Consider the following 19,532-nt stretch of genomic DNA (forward strand, 5'->3'; position numbering starts at 1 on the left):
GCATTTTCTGCTGAAGACTTTTTGTTGTCTTTGACTGGTCATTCTTCTGCTCTGTTTGTCACGCTCAGATCATGCTGTCACGTGACGCCAGAAATACGGCCTGGGTGTCGTTTGACGGGAGGAAGAGACAAGAGATCTGCCATGGAGACAGGTGGGCAACCTTTTGACCCCTCAATCACTGCAACCTCCCCTTAATTAAATCCCCTCCGAACATCAAATGCTGATGAACATGGAAGGTGGCCTGACACACTTCCGCAAGTCGCCCGAATACACACAGTTACGTAATTATATTGACCCGTTTCATGGACTCAAGCCAAGAAGGTCATGTCACACGATGTTCAGTACAGGTTTTCCTTTATGTAGGCAAAGAGAATTATTCCTTGTTGCTGAAATGCTCGCAGCCCATGTTATTGATTTACTAGTAACAGCGTCAGACTGTCATTTTCAAGTAATTCTTTGGATGATTGTGAATACCTGGCATGCCTCCCACTCAAGACTTGACGGTCTTTGCTCTTTACCTCCCTATTGTCTCATCTCCAGCATTACCATCACTACTTCATGCTTTCCTGTTCCCTCCATCTGTTTCCGGGACCCCGTGAACGACTGGTTTGAGAGCCTGAGCCAATGTTTACACTGGAATGTGAGGAAGAAGCAGAACTACCTCTGCTCAGAGGAGGAAGAATTCTGAGGCCAACAAACTCGCCTCCCGGTGACGCTATGTTGACCCTTTGGGTGCGTTCCAGATATACAGATTCTGCACAGTTCACTGATGAAATCTGATCTTTATAATACCTGGACAAGTGTTTTAACATACTAGGATACGACGTCAACATGATATTTTGATATCCTATATCTGGAATGCACCCATTGACTTCAGTTGGATTCCATCAGGTAAATTTGCAACTAATATCCTCCAGAGATGGTTTGCATTATTTTGTTTTGGTTCTAGAATGAATCATCCCTTACTGTTAAGAATTTCACGCCCTTTGAAAAAGATTGTCGAAAATGCCTTTTTATGCCAACAAACAGTCTCACGGGTTAACTTAAACCTTGATTGTTTTCAGTCAGACATGAGACAAAGTAATACTGAGCTAGGGATCAAAACCATGATATCAATCCTCCTGATAATGATTGTTAAAGTTGGCCCATGAGATATAATGTGGTCTGTTTTAGCACTTTGTCTATTGTTTTGTGGCGTCTACAGGCTATCAGGGACAAACCTCGGCTCCTCTTAAACCATGGACGTTGTTTTGTTTAGCTTGAGCGACGTGAATGCTAAGGGGCTGCCAAGCTCCTCAACATAGAAAACAGATGTCGTGACTATTGTCAGTGGGGTTGTTCATCAAGAACCAATGTTCTTGGAGATAATGGGGATAAGGAATTAAATGTATTTGTTTTTTATACAATCCCTAACAGAAAATTAGGTATTACTATTACTACTTCAGGAAAAGCAGAATAATTGCGTCTACTCTGCAATAATGAACTAAATGTGTAGATTGTGCCTTCAACTCGTAACTATTACATAGATAATTGCTTATTAAGGTTTACATAACTTTAATTTTCTTAATCGTATTTACAGCTTAGTGCAAGTGTAGCATAATCATATCTTCAGTATTCCTCTCTCTGCAGTTTGTCTGCAGTGCAAGCCATTTGAGAAGCTTCAGTACATGTTCATCTTACGTTAACTACTCTGTCTACAACAACATTGTAGTGTCTGACCATGTAAAATGCCAGAACAGTATGGAACAAACGTTAAGAACTAAAGTCCATTCCAGGTGAGATGAGACCACAACTTGATTGTATTCATTGCCTTTCACTGTAAAGCCATAGATCTACTATGTCATTCATTTCAAGGTAATTCCGTTGTTCACAATGAAGGAAGTTGTGATTCTACAGGGTTTTACCACCCAAGGCAGGGGTAGGGCAACCCTGGTCCCGGAGTGCCGTGGATAACTCAGGTTTTTATAGTTTACGTATTTATATTTGCTTTAGACTTGGGAGGACAGATAGATGGAATTTAGCCCATCAATGATATGGAATAATTAGCTCAGTTGGCGAGGTGATGAGTCTGGTGTGGTGCCTGGATGGACCTAAACCCTGCTGTGCCTGTGGCACTCCAGGACCAGGGTTGTCCGCCCCTAACCTATGGTGTCAGACTTATTGCAGTATGATGAGAGATTGAAGGCATTCATATACCAGTTGTAGGTGTTGGCCTACCTTACCAAATGAGAATAATTCTCACCCCCTCTGACGGACCAGCTCTGAAATATCGACTTGATAATATAATAAAATATGATATGATGGTTTGAGGGGTTTTCTTTCCTAATTGGCTTTTTGGGGGGTGGTAAAAGATACGATGTGATAAAATTGACATGTTTTTCATATAACATTTTATCAAGGAGTTATAATATAATCTTTAACTATCAGATGTTCATTTTAGAGACAACTAATTATAGTTTATATGAATTTAATACTTTATGAATTTGCGTGTTAAATGTACTTGTTCGATGGGCAAGTGACATTTCCCCCAATGGAAAAAGTGGTTTACGCTCTGGATACCAGCGCACCACACTCTGCAAGAGGACCAGCTCACTCTAACTAGTCAATCATTCCTTTATTTTCTCATTTATGATGCTTCAATAAGATGTTTTTTATATAGCCTATATGTTTATTAACCAGTTTGCACTGTATCATTGCTGAAATATAATTATCTTTGGTACTTTTTCTATATTGATATTGTCTTAAGGCTTCAGTGCAGGTTAGTTTCACAATCTATTCTCTTAAAGTAGAAAAATTCATTTCCTCTAACAATTGAGTTTGGAGTGGAGTCTGTTCATCAAGATTGAATGACAGTCCCTTCAGTTGTTAGGGGATATCATTTTATAAGAGCAAACATTTGAAAGAAATGTGTTTGTCTTTATTTGCTACTATACTTTGTTTTTCAGTGAGTACAGTGTATCCTCTACTGAAGTAATGGCAGTCGTGGACTTTGCCTTACAAACCAGCCGATAGATAACGAAAGAACCAAGATTTTTACACTGAAATCATTTAAGCTTCCCTAATGTGATACCTTTATGGTTCCTTTTGGATGAAGGACCTTATTCCTATGTCAAGTCTAATCTTCAAGTGCTTCTCACTTTGTTTTGTAGACTTCTACATCTCTGTGGTCCTATAACTCTTTTGTAATGGTACGTTTTGTAAATATTGTTTCTGAAATGAATTCTGCTATTTTTCCAGAGCACTTTAATAAACAGAGAGCCAATGAATTGTCGGGCAAGTGTGAATTTGTTTGGTATTATTGGTGTGCCTTGTTGAGACATTTAATTTGCTGCATGTTGGTTTCATCTGATGAATTTGAACCCTTTTGTAGGTGTCCAGGAACAAGGAAATAGACAACACAACCTATGATTTATTAACCATTGAATATTTGAGGAAGTCATCTCTTTCCCAACAGTGCACTCCTCTTCCTGTATTTCTTTTCGAAATGAAGCAACAAAGGAGTTCACTGCAATTATTTTGTTTTGTCATTTTGAGAACCTGTAGTTTACAAAAACACAAATGGGTGGTCAACCAAATTATTATCATAGTGCAGCAAAAAACCTAAATAGATCATGTCAACAACTTAATTGATAAGGATTAATCAACTTCCAATTAACATATTTCCTTTTAAGTGCGTAGAAAATTGAAATGTCAAATAGTTAATACATTAATGTATATAAAAGAATAGGTCTTATTTACAAAGGATACATCTCAAATGCTAATAAAAAGTTGGCAGTATAAAACGTATCAGTCAATTACATAGATGGGGCTGTATTACAATACCACTGAATACTTGTTATTTATATTACTACAAGCATTACTAAGGTAAGTGATTATTTGCTAAAAGGATTATGGTAAAAGCAGCAGACCTTAAAAATAAAATTATTGTGCTGAATAACTGCATTGATTTTAGTATTTCTGTAATTCTTTCAGTGATCAAAAGTTGGTGTGCATGCTCTGGCCGAGCATCTCACTGTATGTGTTGTAGGCACACTGAAGGGTAAGCATCGGCCACAATACTCCAGAAGTAGGCAAAATGTGGTGAAAAAGTAACCCTGTGTCAACACTAGACTTGCGTAATAAATTATAACCAGTGGTGATAACAGCTATTATAAATTAATCAGTTTACAATGTTTTGCATGACATTCTTATGTCTGACACAGGCAGTGGAATCATCCAGTAAAAACAGACCAGTCAGATGGCCATTTGAGTGCATTTCTCTCCAGTTCCTAACTTCAAACATTGGTTAGAACCAGAGTTGTTACAAAATGATTGGGAAATTGTTACAAACAGCTAATCCGTCCTGTGTAACCGTAGCCATTTCCTTCTCACAAACGCAATTTACTCCTTGTCTGTTAACACTGGAGAGAGAGAGAAACATAAGTACCCTGATTAGTTAGTCACACAAACCATTTTTCAATCCAGTTCATACCCCAAATTTAAAAAATCACCACCGCTGTGAAGGAAACAGGAAGTGTCGGTACAATTTTCTAAATGTTGACAGAATTTGTTGTCCCATGAACATTGTAATTTACTGATGGTAACTTGTACCATAGGGATATCGAATGTCAAACCAAATTGACCATGGGCATTACAATCGGATTGTGTGCAGCTGCACACCAATTTGATTATTACTTGGGTGCTTTGGACATGTGGAAAGGTTTGAAAGAAACTCAACCCAAGGAAAACTAACTTTACCCTTCATTCCGTGACCATTGTTTTTCCTAGCTTTGTTTTGGACAAGACTGACTTTATGATCCAAATGATCTTATTTACACTTTGTGGTCCATTTTCACACTATTAAATGTTAATGACTCCAATTGATGCCATATAGACTGTTTTCAAAAAGAAGTTGCTTTTTAGGGGCAGTCGCTCTAAGCCAGAAGTGTTTATGTGCACTGTCATCATGCACAACCTTTTATCCGCAACAAGTCAGTTTGATGGAAATAAACCCAAAAAATTCTGTCGCAAATTGGATGGAAACCTTCCAACAAAAACGAGTAGTTGGTCTATTTTTTGATTTCAGTCAGAGGTTCTCGGAATGACTGTTTTACTGTGCCCATAACAAAAATGTGTTTCTACAAATGATCCTTAAATGTGTCAAAATATTGTTTGAAGTCATGTTTGTGTGTCATCTATGAGCCTTGTTCTTGTCTAGCCTGAATATCCTGGACTTCCAGTGACTCCTCGTAAACAAGCAATGGAACAGGTGAAGGAAAAATAAGCTATACTCTACTCATTCCTATCCAGGCCCTGGCCAGAGCTGTGCGCCAATCGGAAGAGAGCCCAGAAGAGCACGCCCTTGATCAGCACTGAGATCACTGCTCCTGTCACAGCAGCGGTCTCCAGTGTGTACGTCTTGTCCTGCCCCCAATGTGTACTGATCTGAAGTCAGAAGACTGGTCATTTGAAGTGGATCTCTGAACCAACCACATTTCCTCCAAAGCCCTGATTCGGGATCAGGTCAACCATTGGCTTTACTCACCATGTACAGGAAGTAGGCTGCCTCTGGCACATTCTAAAACCTGGAACAAAGGATGGATAAACCTGTTATTGCGCCAAACCTGTTTTACATGAAGTATGCGCCTCAAGTGAAACTCCAGTCTCCTTTTCACCTCTTAACACCTGATTTACTTAACAAAAGGCACATCTTAATAGGTGGTGCAGGTAAGTCATGACATTGCACAAGTGTGGGGGGGTGGAGCTTTCCTCTCGTTCTCTATAGTGCTTCTATTGTTCCTCGAGCAAGGGGGGAGGCCGATGACCTCATGGATTCCCATCAGACCAACTCCTTGAATGCCCTACTCCTTGAAGTTGCCTAAACACTTTTGCTCAAAATGTGTTTTTTTTAAACTCTTTAGTGGGTGTACTTTACTGTGTATATACTTGGAATATCACTGGAGGACATCTTTAAAGGTTAACATTCTTTCCATTACCCTTCCTTCTATTGAGTTCACATGCTTTATGCATAGTATTGTGTAATCTTGTATTGAGTTATTTCTGTACTGTTCTTTACATACTCACTGTTTATGCACTTGTAGCTACTCATTATGTTCAGTGCACGCACACCAATGATTAAATGTTTTTATTTTTTATTCTCTTGATACTTGTTACTCACTGCGATAACCCCCCACGACTGCGGTAAGGCAGGCCCAGACCACTCCAAAACCCAGGATGATGCGGTTTGTGAGGGACATGGTTGTGCCTGACATCATGATCAGGATGCAAAGGCACAGCTGACAGACAAATGTAAAAACCAGCCAAAGGTTAAACCAACTACCGATCCAGTACACCTCCATCCCAAATACCCAGGTACCCTGAAGTCAATCATATACATCTGCACCACAGATCAAGTCCACACCTCGATAGAATGACACCATCGGTTGGAAGACAACGGCTATTAGGTGCCAGATGTGTTATGATTAATGTGGAATGCGGCAATACCTGAGCCTGTAGTTCAAATGTAACCATGGAGGAGCACAGATTGAGCAGGAAGTACTGCTCCTGGATGGTCTCCAGAGCTCCGCCCACCCGGCAAACCATCATTTTGGGCCTCTGGATGAGCAGCGTTGCGCACAGGACATGGGCCACCACGACCACACACAGGATGCATACAAACTGCACCTTCCACAAAAGCACACACAGGCCTTTTCTTAATTGCATACTCCTTGAGTCATCACTCCTCGTCTCCTCAAAACCTATTGGAGGAGAAGGTAAGCGGGGCGGTACCTCTGGCTTTCTCATCCAATGGGTTTTTCAGAAGGAGATGAGAGGCCATTGAGTCACAACTGCCGCTACCAAAACAGTACCTGTGGCATGAAGACATGCACAGTCATATATCTGGTCATAATTGAGCCATGTTCAGTAGGGAGAAACGTTTTGAAACAGGAAGTTACTACCTGAACTTGTCCAATGAGAGCTCAGATCGTTATTTTCCGTTGCAAAACGTTTTGCTATGGTGTACCGTACTGAACATGACCCTTTAAAAAGAGGTTGGTTTAATTTTGTACGTTCACATGCAACATACCACAAGCAAGTTCTTTCTATCCTGGACTGGAAGCACCATGAAGTTGACCACAGAGCGCATCATGACCATCAACACACTGAGGACAAATACTATCAGCTCCTGCCTGTTCTCCTGCAGGATGCCCCTGGTGATGTAGTATATGCAGAACACTGGAGGAACGGAAAGAAGTCTATCACACAGTCTTTGGTGTTGGTGGCATAATCAGGATTTCACCATAGCACACAATGTTGACATGGGGGATGATCTGAGTCGGGGGTTGCATTTATTTTCTCTGGACTTTTCATCATGTGTTCATGTCACACTTCTGCTTTCAGGAGGGGCTGTTGATTAGGTCACAAGTTTCCAATCTGTTGCTATTGCCACTAATGTAAGTCACGCCACTTACAAATTCCAACCAGTTGGATGAGGGATACAGTAAAGTCGTCCTCATAGCTGTACTTTGCCTGTAGATGTTTGTCAGTGTGAGGGCCGGAGTGCCATCAAAGAGGCGATGAGGAAGCAGAAGTAAAACTTCAAGCATGAGAGCTCTGACCAAGGCTTTATCTCTAGGGTCAAGAGAAAGCAAAGCATATTGGCTTTGGTCCCCTCGCCCCTACCCGGGCTCAAACCAGGGACCCTCTGCACACACAGACAATTGACACCCACGAAGCATCGTTACCCATCGCTCCACAAAAGCTGCGGCCCTTGCAGAGCAAGGGGAACAACTACTTCAAGGTCTCAGAGTGAGTGAAGTCACCGATTGAAACACTATTAGCACGCACCGCCGCTAACTAGCTAGCCATTTCACATCGGTTACACTGACACCTAGGCCCTACTCAATCAAAACAGGGAAAATTCCTGAGTAAGACAGTCATTCTTCTTGTGCTGTGAAAGTATACCTTGCATTCTGATTCATGTGATAATTTAAAAATGTGGCACTAAGGAACTTATCCAAAGCTTTTCTTGCAGTTCAGGAAGAATGTTGAACTGAATAAATGGTTAAATGTGACAAAAAGGTCTCTCTACCCCATGTATAAGGAGAACAGTTGGAACGTATACTGACCGGGCCACAAGGTGGAGGGATCAGTTCCTGGTGCCTTGGTCTCAGGTTTGGGGATGGAAGATCTGAGCCCTCCCATTGCTAAACAATGGACTGAAATAGGAATATACAGTTTTGGAGAAATGTGCACTGATTTGCCCAATTTTGGGGAATTTTACTAATTAGCACCCCTAGAGCATAATGTGTTGCGGAATACACCTTCAAGGCCTTGATTACACCGTTAGTGTGTTTGTGCAAAATAGTACTCAGCATCATCTGGATATTTGTGCAACAAAAGTTCAACATTCACCTTCTTCCACCATTTATGTCAAGCCGCCTACCAAACAGTTTGACGCATACATTCGATAAATCCAACATATGCCCCACACAGAGCGTGCAACAACTGTCTCTGCAACGCAAGGCAAACGCAGCGTTCCTTTGGAAATGAATGTACCTCTGATGATCGAGGCTAACTCCGCAGTTTACATAGGGGTATGCGCCTTGTAAATAAAGCACACCTGTGTGCACATGACTGCAGTACTGTATGGAGGTGTAAAAAAAAAATGTGTTGTGACTTGAGGACGCTGGACACAATTTCATAGATGTGATGTTAGTTTTATGTTGATAAGATGAGTATCTCGTCCATTTTTAAGTGAAACAGCAGCTAGAAAATCGTATCTTGTTCTTGATGTTTCTATGTCTCTGCAAGCACTCAGGCCCACATTTTCTTCTGAATAAAAATACATTTTTTGGGGGGGTGCTGCAGCACCCTCAGCACTGCTAAGTACCCTTGGCTATGGGTGGGGACCACAACAACATTTGAACTCATCATGGAAGCTGCATTGGTTCGCAGGTCTGCATACCCACAACTATACCCACACATATATTTTGCCATGAGGCAGAGAAAAATGCAGCAATGTTATAACTAATTTCATGCAGTTCTATGAATTTTGCCATGGTGCAGAGAGAAAAATGTTCCATTTTACAGTAAATTTCCTGCAATTCTACATATTTTGTCATAGGTTGGAAAGAAAGGTTTGCAGTTTTTATTATGATATCTGACTGAGAGTGACTAACAAAATCAATGAGGGCCTCCTGGTTGGTAACTCGACCATGATTACAGCAAGTTTAGATAGTTGGCTACAAGATTAATTTACAATTTAAAAAATGTTAGCTGACATGGGCTAATTGTGTGACTAAGTGACTGACAAGAAAAAAAAATGCTGAAGCACAACCAAATGTTGAAATTACATCTAGTGTATTCTTCTATTCTAACTCTCAATAAAAACTCCACTTTGTCCATGACAGCCAACAAATGCTCATCATAACACATGTGTCTCATGGATCAATGGACCTACAAAATGGGGGTCGGCCGACAGTACAATCAAGCATTTTTTAGCACAACCACTTAAAGACAATTGAACTTGTAACATATTCTACGAATTGGAATTAATAACATGTCATACGAATTTAAAAAAATACCCACATCATACAAATTGAAAATATACAGTGCATTCGGAAAGTATTCAGACCACTTGACTTTTTCCACATTCTGTTACGTTACCTCCTTATTCTACAATTGATTAAATTGTTGTTGCTTCTCAATCTACACACTATAACCCATAATGACAAAGCAAAAACAGGTTTAGAAATTTTAGCAAATGTATTAAATGTATTGATATCACATTTACATAAGTATTCAGACCCTCAGTACTTTGTTGATGCACTTTTGGTAGCGATTACAGCCTCGAGTCTTCTTGGGTATGACACAACAAGCTTGGCATACCTGTACTTGGGGAGATTCTCACATTCTTCTCTGCAGAGCCTCAAGCTCTGTCAGATTGGATGGGGAGTGTTGTTGCACAGCTATTTTCAGGTCTCTCCAGAGAGTTCAGATCGGGTTCAAGTCTGGGCTCTGGCTGGGCCACTCAAGTTGTCCTGAAGCCACTCCTGCGTTGTCTTGGCTGTGTCCTTAGGGTCGTTGTCCTGTTGGAAGGTGAGGTCCTGAGCGCTCTGGAGTAAGTTTTCATCAAGGATCCCTCTATACTTTGCTCCGTTCATCTTTCCTTCGATTCTGACTAGTCTCCCAAAATTTAAAACAAATCTCCACAGCATGATTCTGCTACCACCATGCTTAACCATAGGGATGGTGCCAGGTTTCCTCCAGACGTGATGCTTGGCATTCAGGCCAAAGAGTTCAATCCTGGTTTCATCAGACCAGAGAATTCAGAGACCTGCATCTTGTTTCTCATGGAGAAACTTTTACTGAGGAGTGGCTTCCATCTGGTCACTCTACCATAAAGGCCTGATTGGTGGAGTGCAGCAGAGATGGTTGTCCTTCCGGAAGGTTCTCCCATCTCCACAGAGAAACTCTGGACCCTGTCAGCATTACCATTGGGTTCTTGGTCACCACCCTGACCAGGGTCCTTCTCCCCCAATTGCTCAATTTGGCCAGGTGGACTCCAAGTTGTAGAAACAGCTCAATGATGATCAATCGAAACAGGATGCACCGGAACTCAATTTCGATTATCATAGCAAAAGGTCTGAATACTTATGTAAATAAGGTATTTCTGTTTTTAACTTTGAATAAATTTGCAAAAAAGTCTAAATACATGTTTAGGTTTTGTCATTATGGGGTATTGTGTGTAGATAGATTAGGATGTTTATCTATTTAATCGGGGTGGCAGCGTAGCCTAGTGGTTAGAGTGTTGGACTAGTAACCGAAAGGTTGCAGATCGAATCCCTGAGTTGACAAGGTACCAATCTGTCGGTCTGCCCCTGAACAAGGCACTGTTCCTAGGCAGTCATTGAAAATAAGAATTTGTTCTTAACTGACTTGCCTAGTTAAATAAATTAATCCATTTTAGAATAAGACTGTAACATAACATAATGTGGAATAAATCAAGTTGTCTGAATACTTTCCGTACGTAACATATCATACTTAATGGATGATATTGTACAATAGAGAAGGATAGAGGCCTATAGTGGCCAAAAGGGGGTGTTAGTATGGGCAGCTTCCACCACTTTAAGGCAGTCAACTGGGTGGGACTTCCAATGACTTCCTGTTGGAGTCATGTCCAACCTGGTCATCAGGAGGGATCAGCCAATTTTGAAGAAGAAAATTGATTACTTAAAAAAATGGTATCTCCTTAATGGCGCTGCCTATGCTGTCACAGACACAAAGATGAGTCCTCTCTATCTCTATGTGTTACACACTTTCTGGGGACCAGTTGAGTGCTAATTTCAAAACTACTGGCTGAAATTATACAAAACCTTTGTATTGTCTTTGTTTACAATGTACAATGCACTGATCAGTGGATTGGGGAGTCATTATGCCCCCTTGTGGTCAAACATTTCCAGTGGCACCTCATCAGAGTTGTGTTCAAGATTAAACCAAAGCTTTATAACTAAACCAAGATAGACCACCGCCTGTCGTTTCTAATGGGCAGAACAAGTCTGTGTTTGCATATTTCATTATGGAACGTCTACTCTGTGAAGTGCGCGTGTGTAATAATTTAATTCGCCTTTGCACTCCTTCTACACAGCGCTTTTTTTAAAACAACTTTTGCAAAGGGTAAAGTCTACCAAACGTAGTCCACTATGTTCATAGTAGATTCGAGTTTTGGGAGCAGAGAGCAAATGTTTCATCGATGAGAAAATGTGCAGAATGTCGGCCAAAATCCATCTCGTTCCATCTCCTCCCACCATATTTGGTAGTGAGTGGAAACGCCAAGCGGATGCTTCATATTTATTCGTCCAGTGAATTATCTGTCTAATCGTTCTGTGATTAAACGTTTCGGAAGTTGAGATGAATGCAGTTTGCAAATGCACGTTATAAACATAGAAAACTTCCACTATTAACATGCAATTTCGCGCTGGTCCTTGTATTATCTATTCAAAATATATTTTAGGGACACCATTGTTATTTGTAAGGTTGGAAATGCTGCAGCGGGATTTGTGGTCTCGACAGTCGACTCGAACCAACGCTAAACTCCGTGAAAGTAATTGGAAGTCCAACAAGCCGGGGGTGGTGTCGGTTTCCACTAGGTACCACAGCCACAAGTCAAATTCCACAGCCAAAAAGTCAAAATTAGCTACAAAAAGTAGCCTTGTGGTCTTCATTTAATGTTAGCATTGTGGTTAAGATTAGGTTAAAATATTTTAAGAAGATAAATTGTAGAAATGGGCTGGGTTTAGCCATAATTATGACTTTGTCGCTGTGTTAACTAGTGACGACCGGTGGTGTCCTCACGCTAGCAATTGTTTTGAACTTACAGAAGCAACTGGAAATCGGAGTTGCCTAGGTGTGACCACTTGGTAAGGTAATTCCTAATTCCCATATTTACTGCATCTACAAGCTGATTTTTAATAATTGTTTTTCCAATGAAGTACGCGTTCATTTAATGAATGAGTATGTTCACGAGTTGGCTATTTGACAGGCACAAGCGCATTCACATGTAAGCTAACGTTAGCTAGCATTAGCCAACTGGTTCATTTTGCTCGTCAACTATACTGAACAAAAATATAAACGCAACAATTTCAAAGATTTTGCTGAGTTACAGTTCATTTAAGGAAATCAGTCAATTGAAATAAATAAATTAGGCCTAATCTATAAATTTCACATGACCAGGCAGGGGCGCAGCCATGTGTGCATGCGTCTACAGTGGCTTGCGAAAGTATTCACCCCCTTGGCATTTTTTCTATTTTGCTGTTTTACAATCCGGAATTATTTTTGGGGGGGGAGTGTAATTTGATTTACACAACATGTCTACAACTTTGAAGATGCTAAATATTTTTTGTGATACGAACAAGAAATAAGACAAAAAAATAGATAACTTGAGCGTGCATGACTATTCACCCCCCAAAATCAATAGAGCCACCTTTTGTTAGAGCCACCTTTCGAAAGAATTATAGCTGCAAGTCTCTTGGGGTATGTCTCTATAAACTTGGCAGATGCAGCCACTGGGATTTATGCCCGTTCTTGAAGGCAAAACTGCTCCAACTCCTTCAAGTTGGATGGGTTCCACTGGTGTACAGCAATCTCTAAGTCATACCACAGATTCTCAACTGGATTGAGGTCTGGGCTTTGGCAAGACCATTTAAATGTTTCCCCTTAAACCACTCGAGTGTTGCTTTAGCAGTATACTTAGGGTCATTGTCCTACTGGAAGGTGAACCTCCGTCCCAGTTTCAAATCTCTGGAAGACTGAAACAGGTTTTCCTCAAGAATTTCCCAGTAATTTCCCTGCCATCCATTATTCTTTCAATTCTGACCAGTTTCCCAGTCCCTGCCGATGGAAAAACACCACAGCATGATGCTGCCACTACCATGCTACACGGTGGGGATGTTGTTCTCGGGGTGATGAGAGGTCTTGGGTTTGCGCCAGATATAGCATTTTCCTTGATGACCAAAAAGCTCAATTTTAGTCTCATCTGACCAGAGTACCTTCTTCCATATGTTCGGGGAGTCTTCCACATGCCTTTTGGCAAACACAATGTGTTTGCTTATTTTTGTCTTTAAGCAATGCCTTTTTTTCTGGCCATTCTTCAGTAAAGCACAGCTCTGCGGCGTGTACGGCTTAAAGTGGTCCTATGGACAGATACTCCAATCTCTTATGGATTTGATGGTGCTCTGTGGGATGTTCAAAGTTTCTGTTATTTTTTTATAACCAAACCCTTACCTGTACTTCTCCACAACTTTGTCCTTGACCTGTTTGGAGAGCTCCTTGGTCTTCATGGTGGTGTTGCAGACTCTGGGGCCTTTCAGAACAGGTGTATATATACTGAGATCATGTGACAGATCATTTCACACTTAGATTGCACACAGGTGGACTTTAACTAATTATGTGACTTCTGAAGGTAATTTGTTGGACTAGATCTTATTCATAATAAAGGGGGTGAATACATATGCACGCACCACTTTTACATTTGTAGAATTTTTTTTAAACAGTTTTTTATTTTATTTTTTCATTTCATTTCACCAATTTGGACTATTTGGTGTATGTCCATTACATGGAATCCAAATAGAAATCATTTAAAATACAGGTTCAATGCAACAAAATAGGAAAAATGCCAAGGGGGATGAATACTTTTGCACGGCGCTGTGGGGTTATGTTGCTTCACAGTCCCCACTGTTCCTTAAGGTGTATTTTTATCAGGGTTTTTAAAAATCTAATTTTACTGCTTGCATCAGTTACTTGATGTGGAATAGAGTTCCATGTAGTCATGGCTCTATGTAGTACTGTGAGCCTCCCATAGTCTGTTCTGGATTTGGGGACTGTGAAGAGACCTCTTGTTGGGGTATGCATGGGTTTCCGAGCTGTGCGGCAGTAGTTCAAACAGACAGCTCGGTCCATTCAACATGTCAATACCTCTCATAAATAGAAGTAGTTAAGAAGTCGATCTCTCCTCCACTTTGAGCGAGGAGAGATTGACATGCATATTATTGATGTTAGCTGTCTGTGTACATCCAAGGGCCTGTTGTGCTGCCAATTGCAATTTTCCTAAGTCCCTTTTTGTGACACCCGACCACACGACTGAACAGTAGTCCAGGTGCGACAAAACGAGGGCCTGTAGGACCTGCCTTGTGATTAGTGCTGTAAAGAAGGTAGAGCAATGCTTTATTATGGACAGACTTCTCCCCATCTTAGCTATTGTTGTATCAATATGTTTTGACCATGACAGTTTACAATCCAGGGTTACTCCAAGCAGTTTAGTCACCTCAATTTGCTCAATTTCCACATTAATTATTACAAGATTCAGTTGAGGTTTAGTGAAAGATTTGTCCCAAATACAATGCTTTTAGTTTTAGAAATATTTAGGACCAACGTATTCCTTGCACCCACTCTGAAACTAACTGCAGCTCTTTGTTAAGTGTTGCAGTCATTTCAGTAACTGTAGTAGCTGATGTGTATTGTGTTTAGTCATTCGCATACATAGACATACTGGCTTTACTCAAAGACAGTGGCAAGTCGTTAGTAAAGATTGAAAAAAAAGGTAAGGGGCCGAGACAGCTGCCCTGGGGAATTCCTGATTCTACCTGGATCATGTTTGAGAGGCTTCCATTAACGAACACCCTATGTGTTCTGTTAGACAGGTTATGATCAACAATGGCAAAAGCCGCAATGAAGTCAAACCCCACAATCCTTTTTATCATCAATTTCTCTCTGCCAATCATCAGTCATTTGTGTAAGTGCTTGTTGAATGTCCTTTCCTATAAGCGTGCTGAAAGTCTTTTGTCAATTTGTTTACTGTAAAATAGCATTGTAACTGGTCAAAAACAATGTTTTCGAAACGTTTACTATGGGTTGGTGACAGGCTGGTTGGTCGACTATTTGAGCCAGTAAAGGGTGCTTTACTATTCTTAGGTAGCGGAAGGACTTTTGCTTCCCTCCAGGCCTGGGGGCACACACTTTCTAGTACAGTGGTTTCTCCTTTAAAAGTTGCGAGCTTGCACCGCGGGACTTAAAGGGTCCCAGCGTCATGGCTTCATTGCTCCAGACCACCACAAGGGGTAGTTAGAGCACTCATTATGCATTTGGGTCCCAAGGTTTTTATATGACCAATCATATCGAGTGGTTCCAATGATACATTTTGACACGAGCCACCCGTCCCTGGGAGAAGATAGCTGACAAAATTTACAATTGAGAGGAATATGTCAGTTAATGTAGAGACAAACGTTTGTGCATATTTTTTTGTCATAAAGTTAATTTACGAAAAAGCGATATTTAGCAAGTTCTCTGACTAGCTAACATTAGCCAGCTAGCTAGTGGTGGGAGAATGAATTTGTAATTCGTGTTGTTTAATGTTTTAGGGACTCCTGAGAAAACCAGCAAACCAGGCTGTCGTCTTGTCAAACAGTGGATGTAAATAATCTAGCTAGCCAAAGCAGTTACTGCAAATTGAATGTACAATTGTGTAAGTTTGCCTTGCAATGCAGCTGAAGTAACATAGCTAACTATTTATTTGCTTATTGTGTAGTGAAGGATAAAAATAACTGTATGCCTACAGCATGTAGCCGATCTGTGTATGGACTAGAGGTCGACCGATTATGATTTTTCAACACTGTTACCGATTATTGGAGGACCAAAAAAGGCCGCTACCGATTAATCGGCCTATTATTTTTTATATATTTATTTATTTGTAATAATAACAATTACAACAATACTGAATTTAACACTTATTTTAACTTAATATAATACATAAATAAAATCTATTTAGTTTCAAATAAATAATGAAACATGTTCAATTTGGTTTAAATAATAAAAAAGTGTTGGAGAAGAACGTAAGTGCAATATGTGCCATGTAAAAAAGCTAACGTTTAAGTTCCTTGCTCAGAACATGAGAACATATGAAAGCTGGTGGTTCCTTTTAACATGAGTCTTATTCCCAGTTAAGAAGTTTTAGGTTGTAGTTATTATAGGACTATTTCTCTATACCATTTGTATTTCATTTACCTTTGACTATTGGATGTTCTTATAGGCACTATAGTATTGCCAGCCTTATCTCGGGAGTTGATAGGCTTGAAGTCATAAACAGCACTGTGCTTCAAGCATTGCGAAGAGCTGCTGGCAAACGCAGGAAAGTGCTGTTTGAATGAATGCTTATGAGTCTGCTGCTGCCTACAACTGCTTAGTCAGACTGCTCAATCAAATCATAGACTTAATTATAATACACTGCTCAAAAAAATAAAGGGAACACTAAAATAACACATCCTAGATCTGAATGAATGAAATATTTTTATTAAATACTTTTTTCTTTACATAGTTGAATGTGCTGACAACAAAATCACGCAAAAATTATCAATGGAAATCAAATTTATCAACCCATGGAGGTCTGGATTTGGAGTCACACTCAAAATTAAAGTGGAAAACCACACTACAGGCTGATCCAAATTTGATGTAATGTCCTTAAAACAAGTCAAAATGAGGCTCAGTAGTGTGTGTGGCCTCCACGTGCCTGTATGACCTCCCTACAACGCCTGGGCATGCTCCTGGTGAGGTGGCGGATGGTCTCCTGAGGGATCTCCTCCCAGACCTGGACTAAAGCATCCGCCAACTCCTGGACAGTCTGTGTTGCAACGTGGCGTTGGTGGATGGAGCGAGACATGATGTCCCAGATGTGCTCAATTGGATTCAGGTCTGGGGAACGGGCGGGCCAGTCCATAGCATCAATGCCTTCCTCTTGCAGGAACTGCTGACACACTCCAGCCACATGAGGTCTAGCAATGTCTTGCATTAGGAGGAACCCAGTGCCAACCGCATCAGCATATGGTCTCACAAGGGGTCTGAGGATCTCATCTCGATACCTAATGGCAGTCTGGCTACCTCTGGCGAGCACATGGAGGGCTGTGCGGCCCCCCAAAGAAATGCCACCCCACACCATGACTGACCCACCGCCAAACCGGTCATGCTGGAGGATGTTGCAGGCAGCAGAACGTCCTCCACGGCGTATCCAGACTGTCACGTCTGTCACATGTGCTCAGTGTGAACCTGCTTTCATCTGTGAAGAGCACAGGGCGCTAGTGGCGAATTTGCCAATCTTGGTGTTCTCTGGCAAATGCCAAACGTCCTGCACGGTGTTGGGCTGTAAGCACAACCCCCACCTGTGGACGTCGGGCCCTCATACCACCCTCATGGAGTCTGTTTCTGACCGTTTGAGCAGACACATGCACATTTGTGGCCTGCTGGAGGTCATTTTGCAGTGGCAGTGCTCCTCCTTGCACAAAGGCGGAGGTAGCGGTCCTGCTGCTGGGTTGTTGCCCTCCTACGGCCTACTCCACGTCTCCTGATGTACTGGCCTGTCTCCTGGTAACGCCTCCATGCTCTGGACACTACGCTGACAGACACAGCAAACCTTCTTGCCACATCTCGCATTGATGTGCCATCCTGGATGAGCTGCACTACCTGAGCCACTTGTGTGGGTTGTAGACTCCGTCTCATGCTACCACTAGAGTGAAAGCACTGCCAGCATTCAAAAGTGACCAAAACATCAGCCAGGAAGCATAGGAACTGAGAAGTGGTCTGTAGTCACCACCTGCAGAACCACTCCTTTATTGGGGGTGTCTTGCTAATTGCCTATAATTTCCACCTGTTGTCTATTCCATTTGCACAACAGCATGTGAAATGTATTGTCAATCAGTGTTGCTTCCTAAGTGGACAGTTTGATTTCACAGAAGTGTGATTGACTTGGAGTTACTTTGTGTTGTTTAAGTGTTCCCTTTATTTTTTTTGAGCAGTGTATAATAAACACAGAAATACGAGCCTTAGGTCATTAATATGGTCACTTATGTCATAATTATGTAAAATTCTGGCAAATTCATTAGTCTTTGTCTTCACACAGTTCGCAAAGAGCCAGGCGGCCCAAACTGCTGCATATACCTTGACTCTGCTTGCACAGAACGCAAGAGAAGTGACACAATTTCCCTAGTTAATATTGCCTGCTAACATGAATTTCTTTTAACTAAATATGCAGGTTTAAAACACTATACTTGTGTATTGATTTTAAGAAAGGCATTGATGTTTATGGTTAGGTACATTGGTGCAACGACAGTGCTTTTTTCGCAAATGCGCTTGTTAAATCATCACCCGTTTGGCGAAGTAGGCTATGATTCGATAAACAGGCACCGCATTGATTATATGCAACGCAGGACAAGCTAGTTTAACTCGTAATATCATCAACCATGTATAGTTAACTAGTGATTATGTTAAGATTGATTGTTTTTTATAAGCTAAGTTTGATGCTAGCTAGCAACTTACCTTGGCTCCTTTCTGCACTTGCGTAACAGGTGGTCAGCCTGTCACGCAGTCTCCTCGTGGAGTGCAATGAAATCGGCCATAATTGGCATCCAAAAATGCTGATTACCGATTGTTATGAAAACTTGAAATTGGTCGACTTCTAGTATGGACACTAAAATGTTTGGTATGAATATTAGTTCAGAACCTATCTATGAACCTCAGCTATCATAGTTGTTGTAACAACTTGAAGTCTGAATGGCATTAATGAAGCCTGTGGAACCGGTGTGAAATGGCTAGCTAGTTAGCGGGGTGTGCGCTAATAGCGTTTCAACCGGGGACGTCACTCACTGAGTCCTTGAAGTAGTTGTTCCCCTTGTTCCCCAAAACAAGGGGAACAAGCGATGGGTAACGATGCTTCGAGGGTGGCTGTTGTCGATGTGTGCAGAGGGTCCCTGGTTCGATCCCAGGTAGGGACGAGGAGAGGACGGAAGCTATACTGTTACATATGGATAGAGTAGAATTTAATAACTTTGTTGTGCCAAGGATGCAAGTCCTATATACATGTACTGTAATTATTACCACGCATGAGATTCCCACATTCTAACCTGTACAATGAGGCTACAATGATCATGTACTCTTCCTTGGCAAATAAAGGTGCAGTTCAGGTATGAATCTCTGAGGCATTATTTTTCAGTCATATCAAACTCCATGAT

At 41.2% G+C, this 19,532-nt stretch overlaps 2 protein-coding genes across 7 annotated transcripts in view; both read left to right on the forward strand.

Moving 5' to 3' along the window:
- nadka (NAD kinase a) overlaps positions 1-3,266 on the forward strand; it is a 44,543-nt gene extending 41,277 nt beyond the window's left edge. For all 5 annotated transcript variants that reach the window (XM_042303894.1, XM_024384516.2, XM_024384517.2 and 2 more), the window contains 2 exons: positions 69-151; positions 541-3,266. In XM_042303894.1, coding sequence (XP_042159828.1) covers positions 69-151; positions 541-688 — 231 coding nt within the window. In that variant the 3' untranslated portion in view covers positions 689-3,266. The remainder of the gene's footprint in view (positions 1-68; positions 152-540) is intronic.
- Positions 3,267-12,112: 8,846 nt separating this feature from the next.
- LOC112222002 (solute carrier family 35 member E2A) overlaps positions 12,113-19,532 on the forward strand; it is a 32,691-nt gene continuing 25,271 nt past the window's right edge. The window contains exon 1 of one of the 2 annotated variants that reach the window (XM_042303896.1): positions 12,113-12,406. The gene's annotated coding sequence lies outside the window, so the exon portion shown is untranslated. The remainder of the gene's footprint in view (positions 12,407-19,532) is intronic. The other variant, XM_024384520.2, reaches the window with a different exon arrangement.

Source organism: Oncorhynchus tshawytscha, linkage group LG22 (assembly GCF_018296145.1).
Source record: "Oncorhynchus tshawytscha isolate Ot180627B linkage group LG22, Otsh_v2.0, whole genome shotgun sequence".
Classification (NCBI taxonomy): Eukaryota; Metazoa; Chordata; class Actinopteri; order Salmoniformes; family Salmonidae; genus Oncorhynchus; species Oncorhynchus tshawytscha.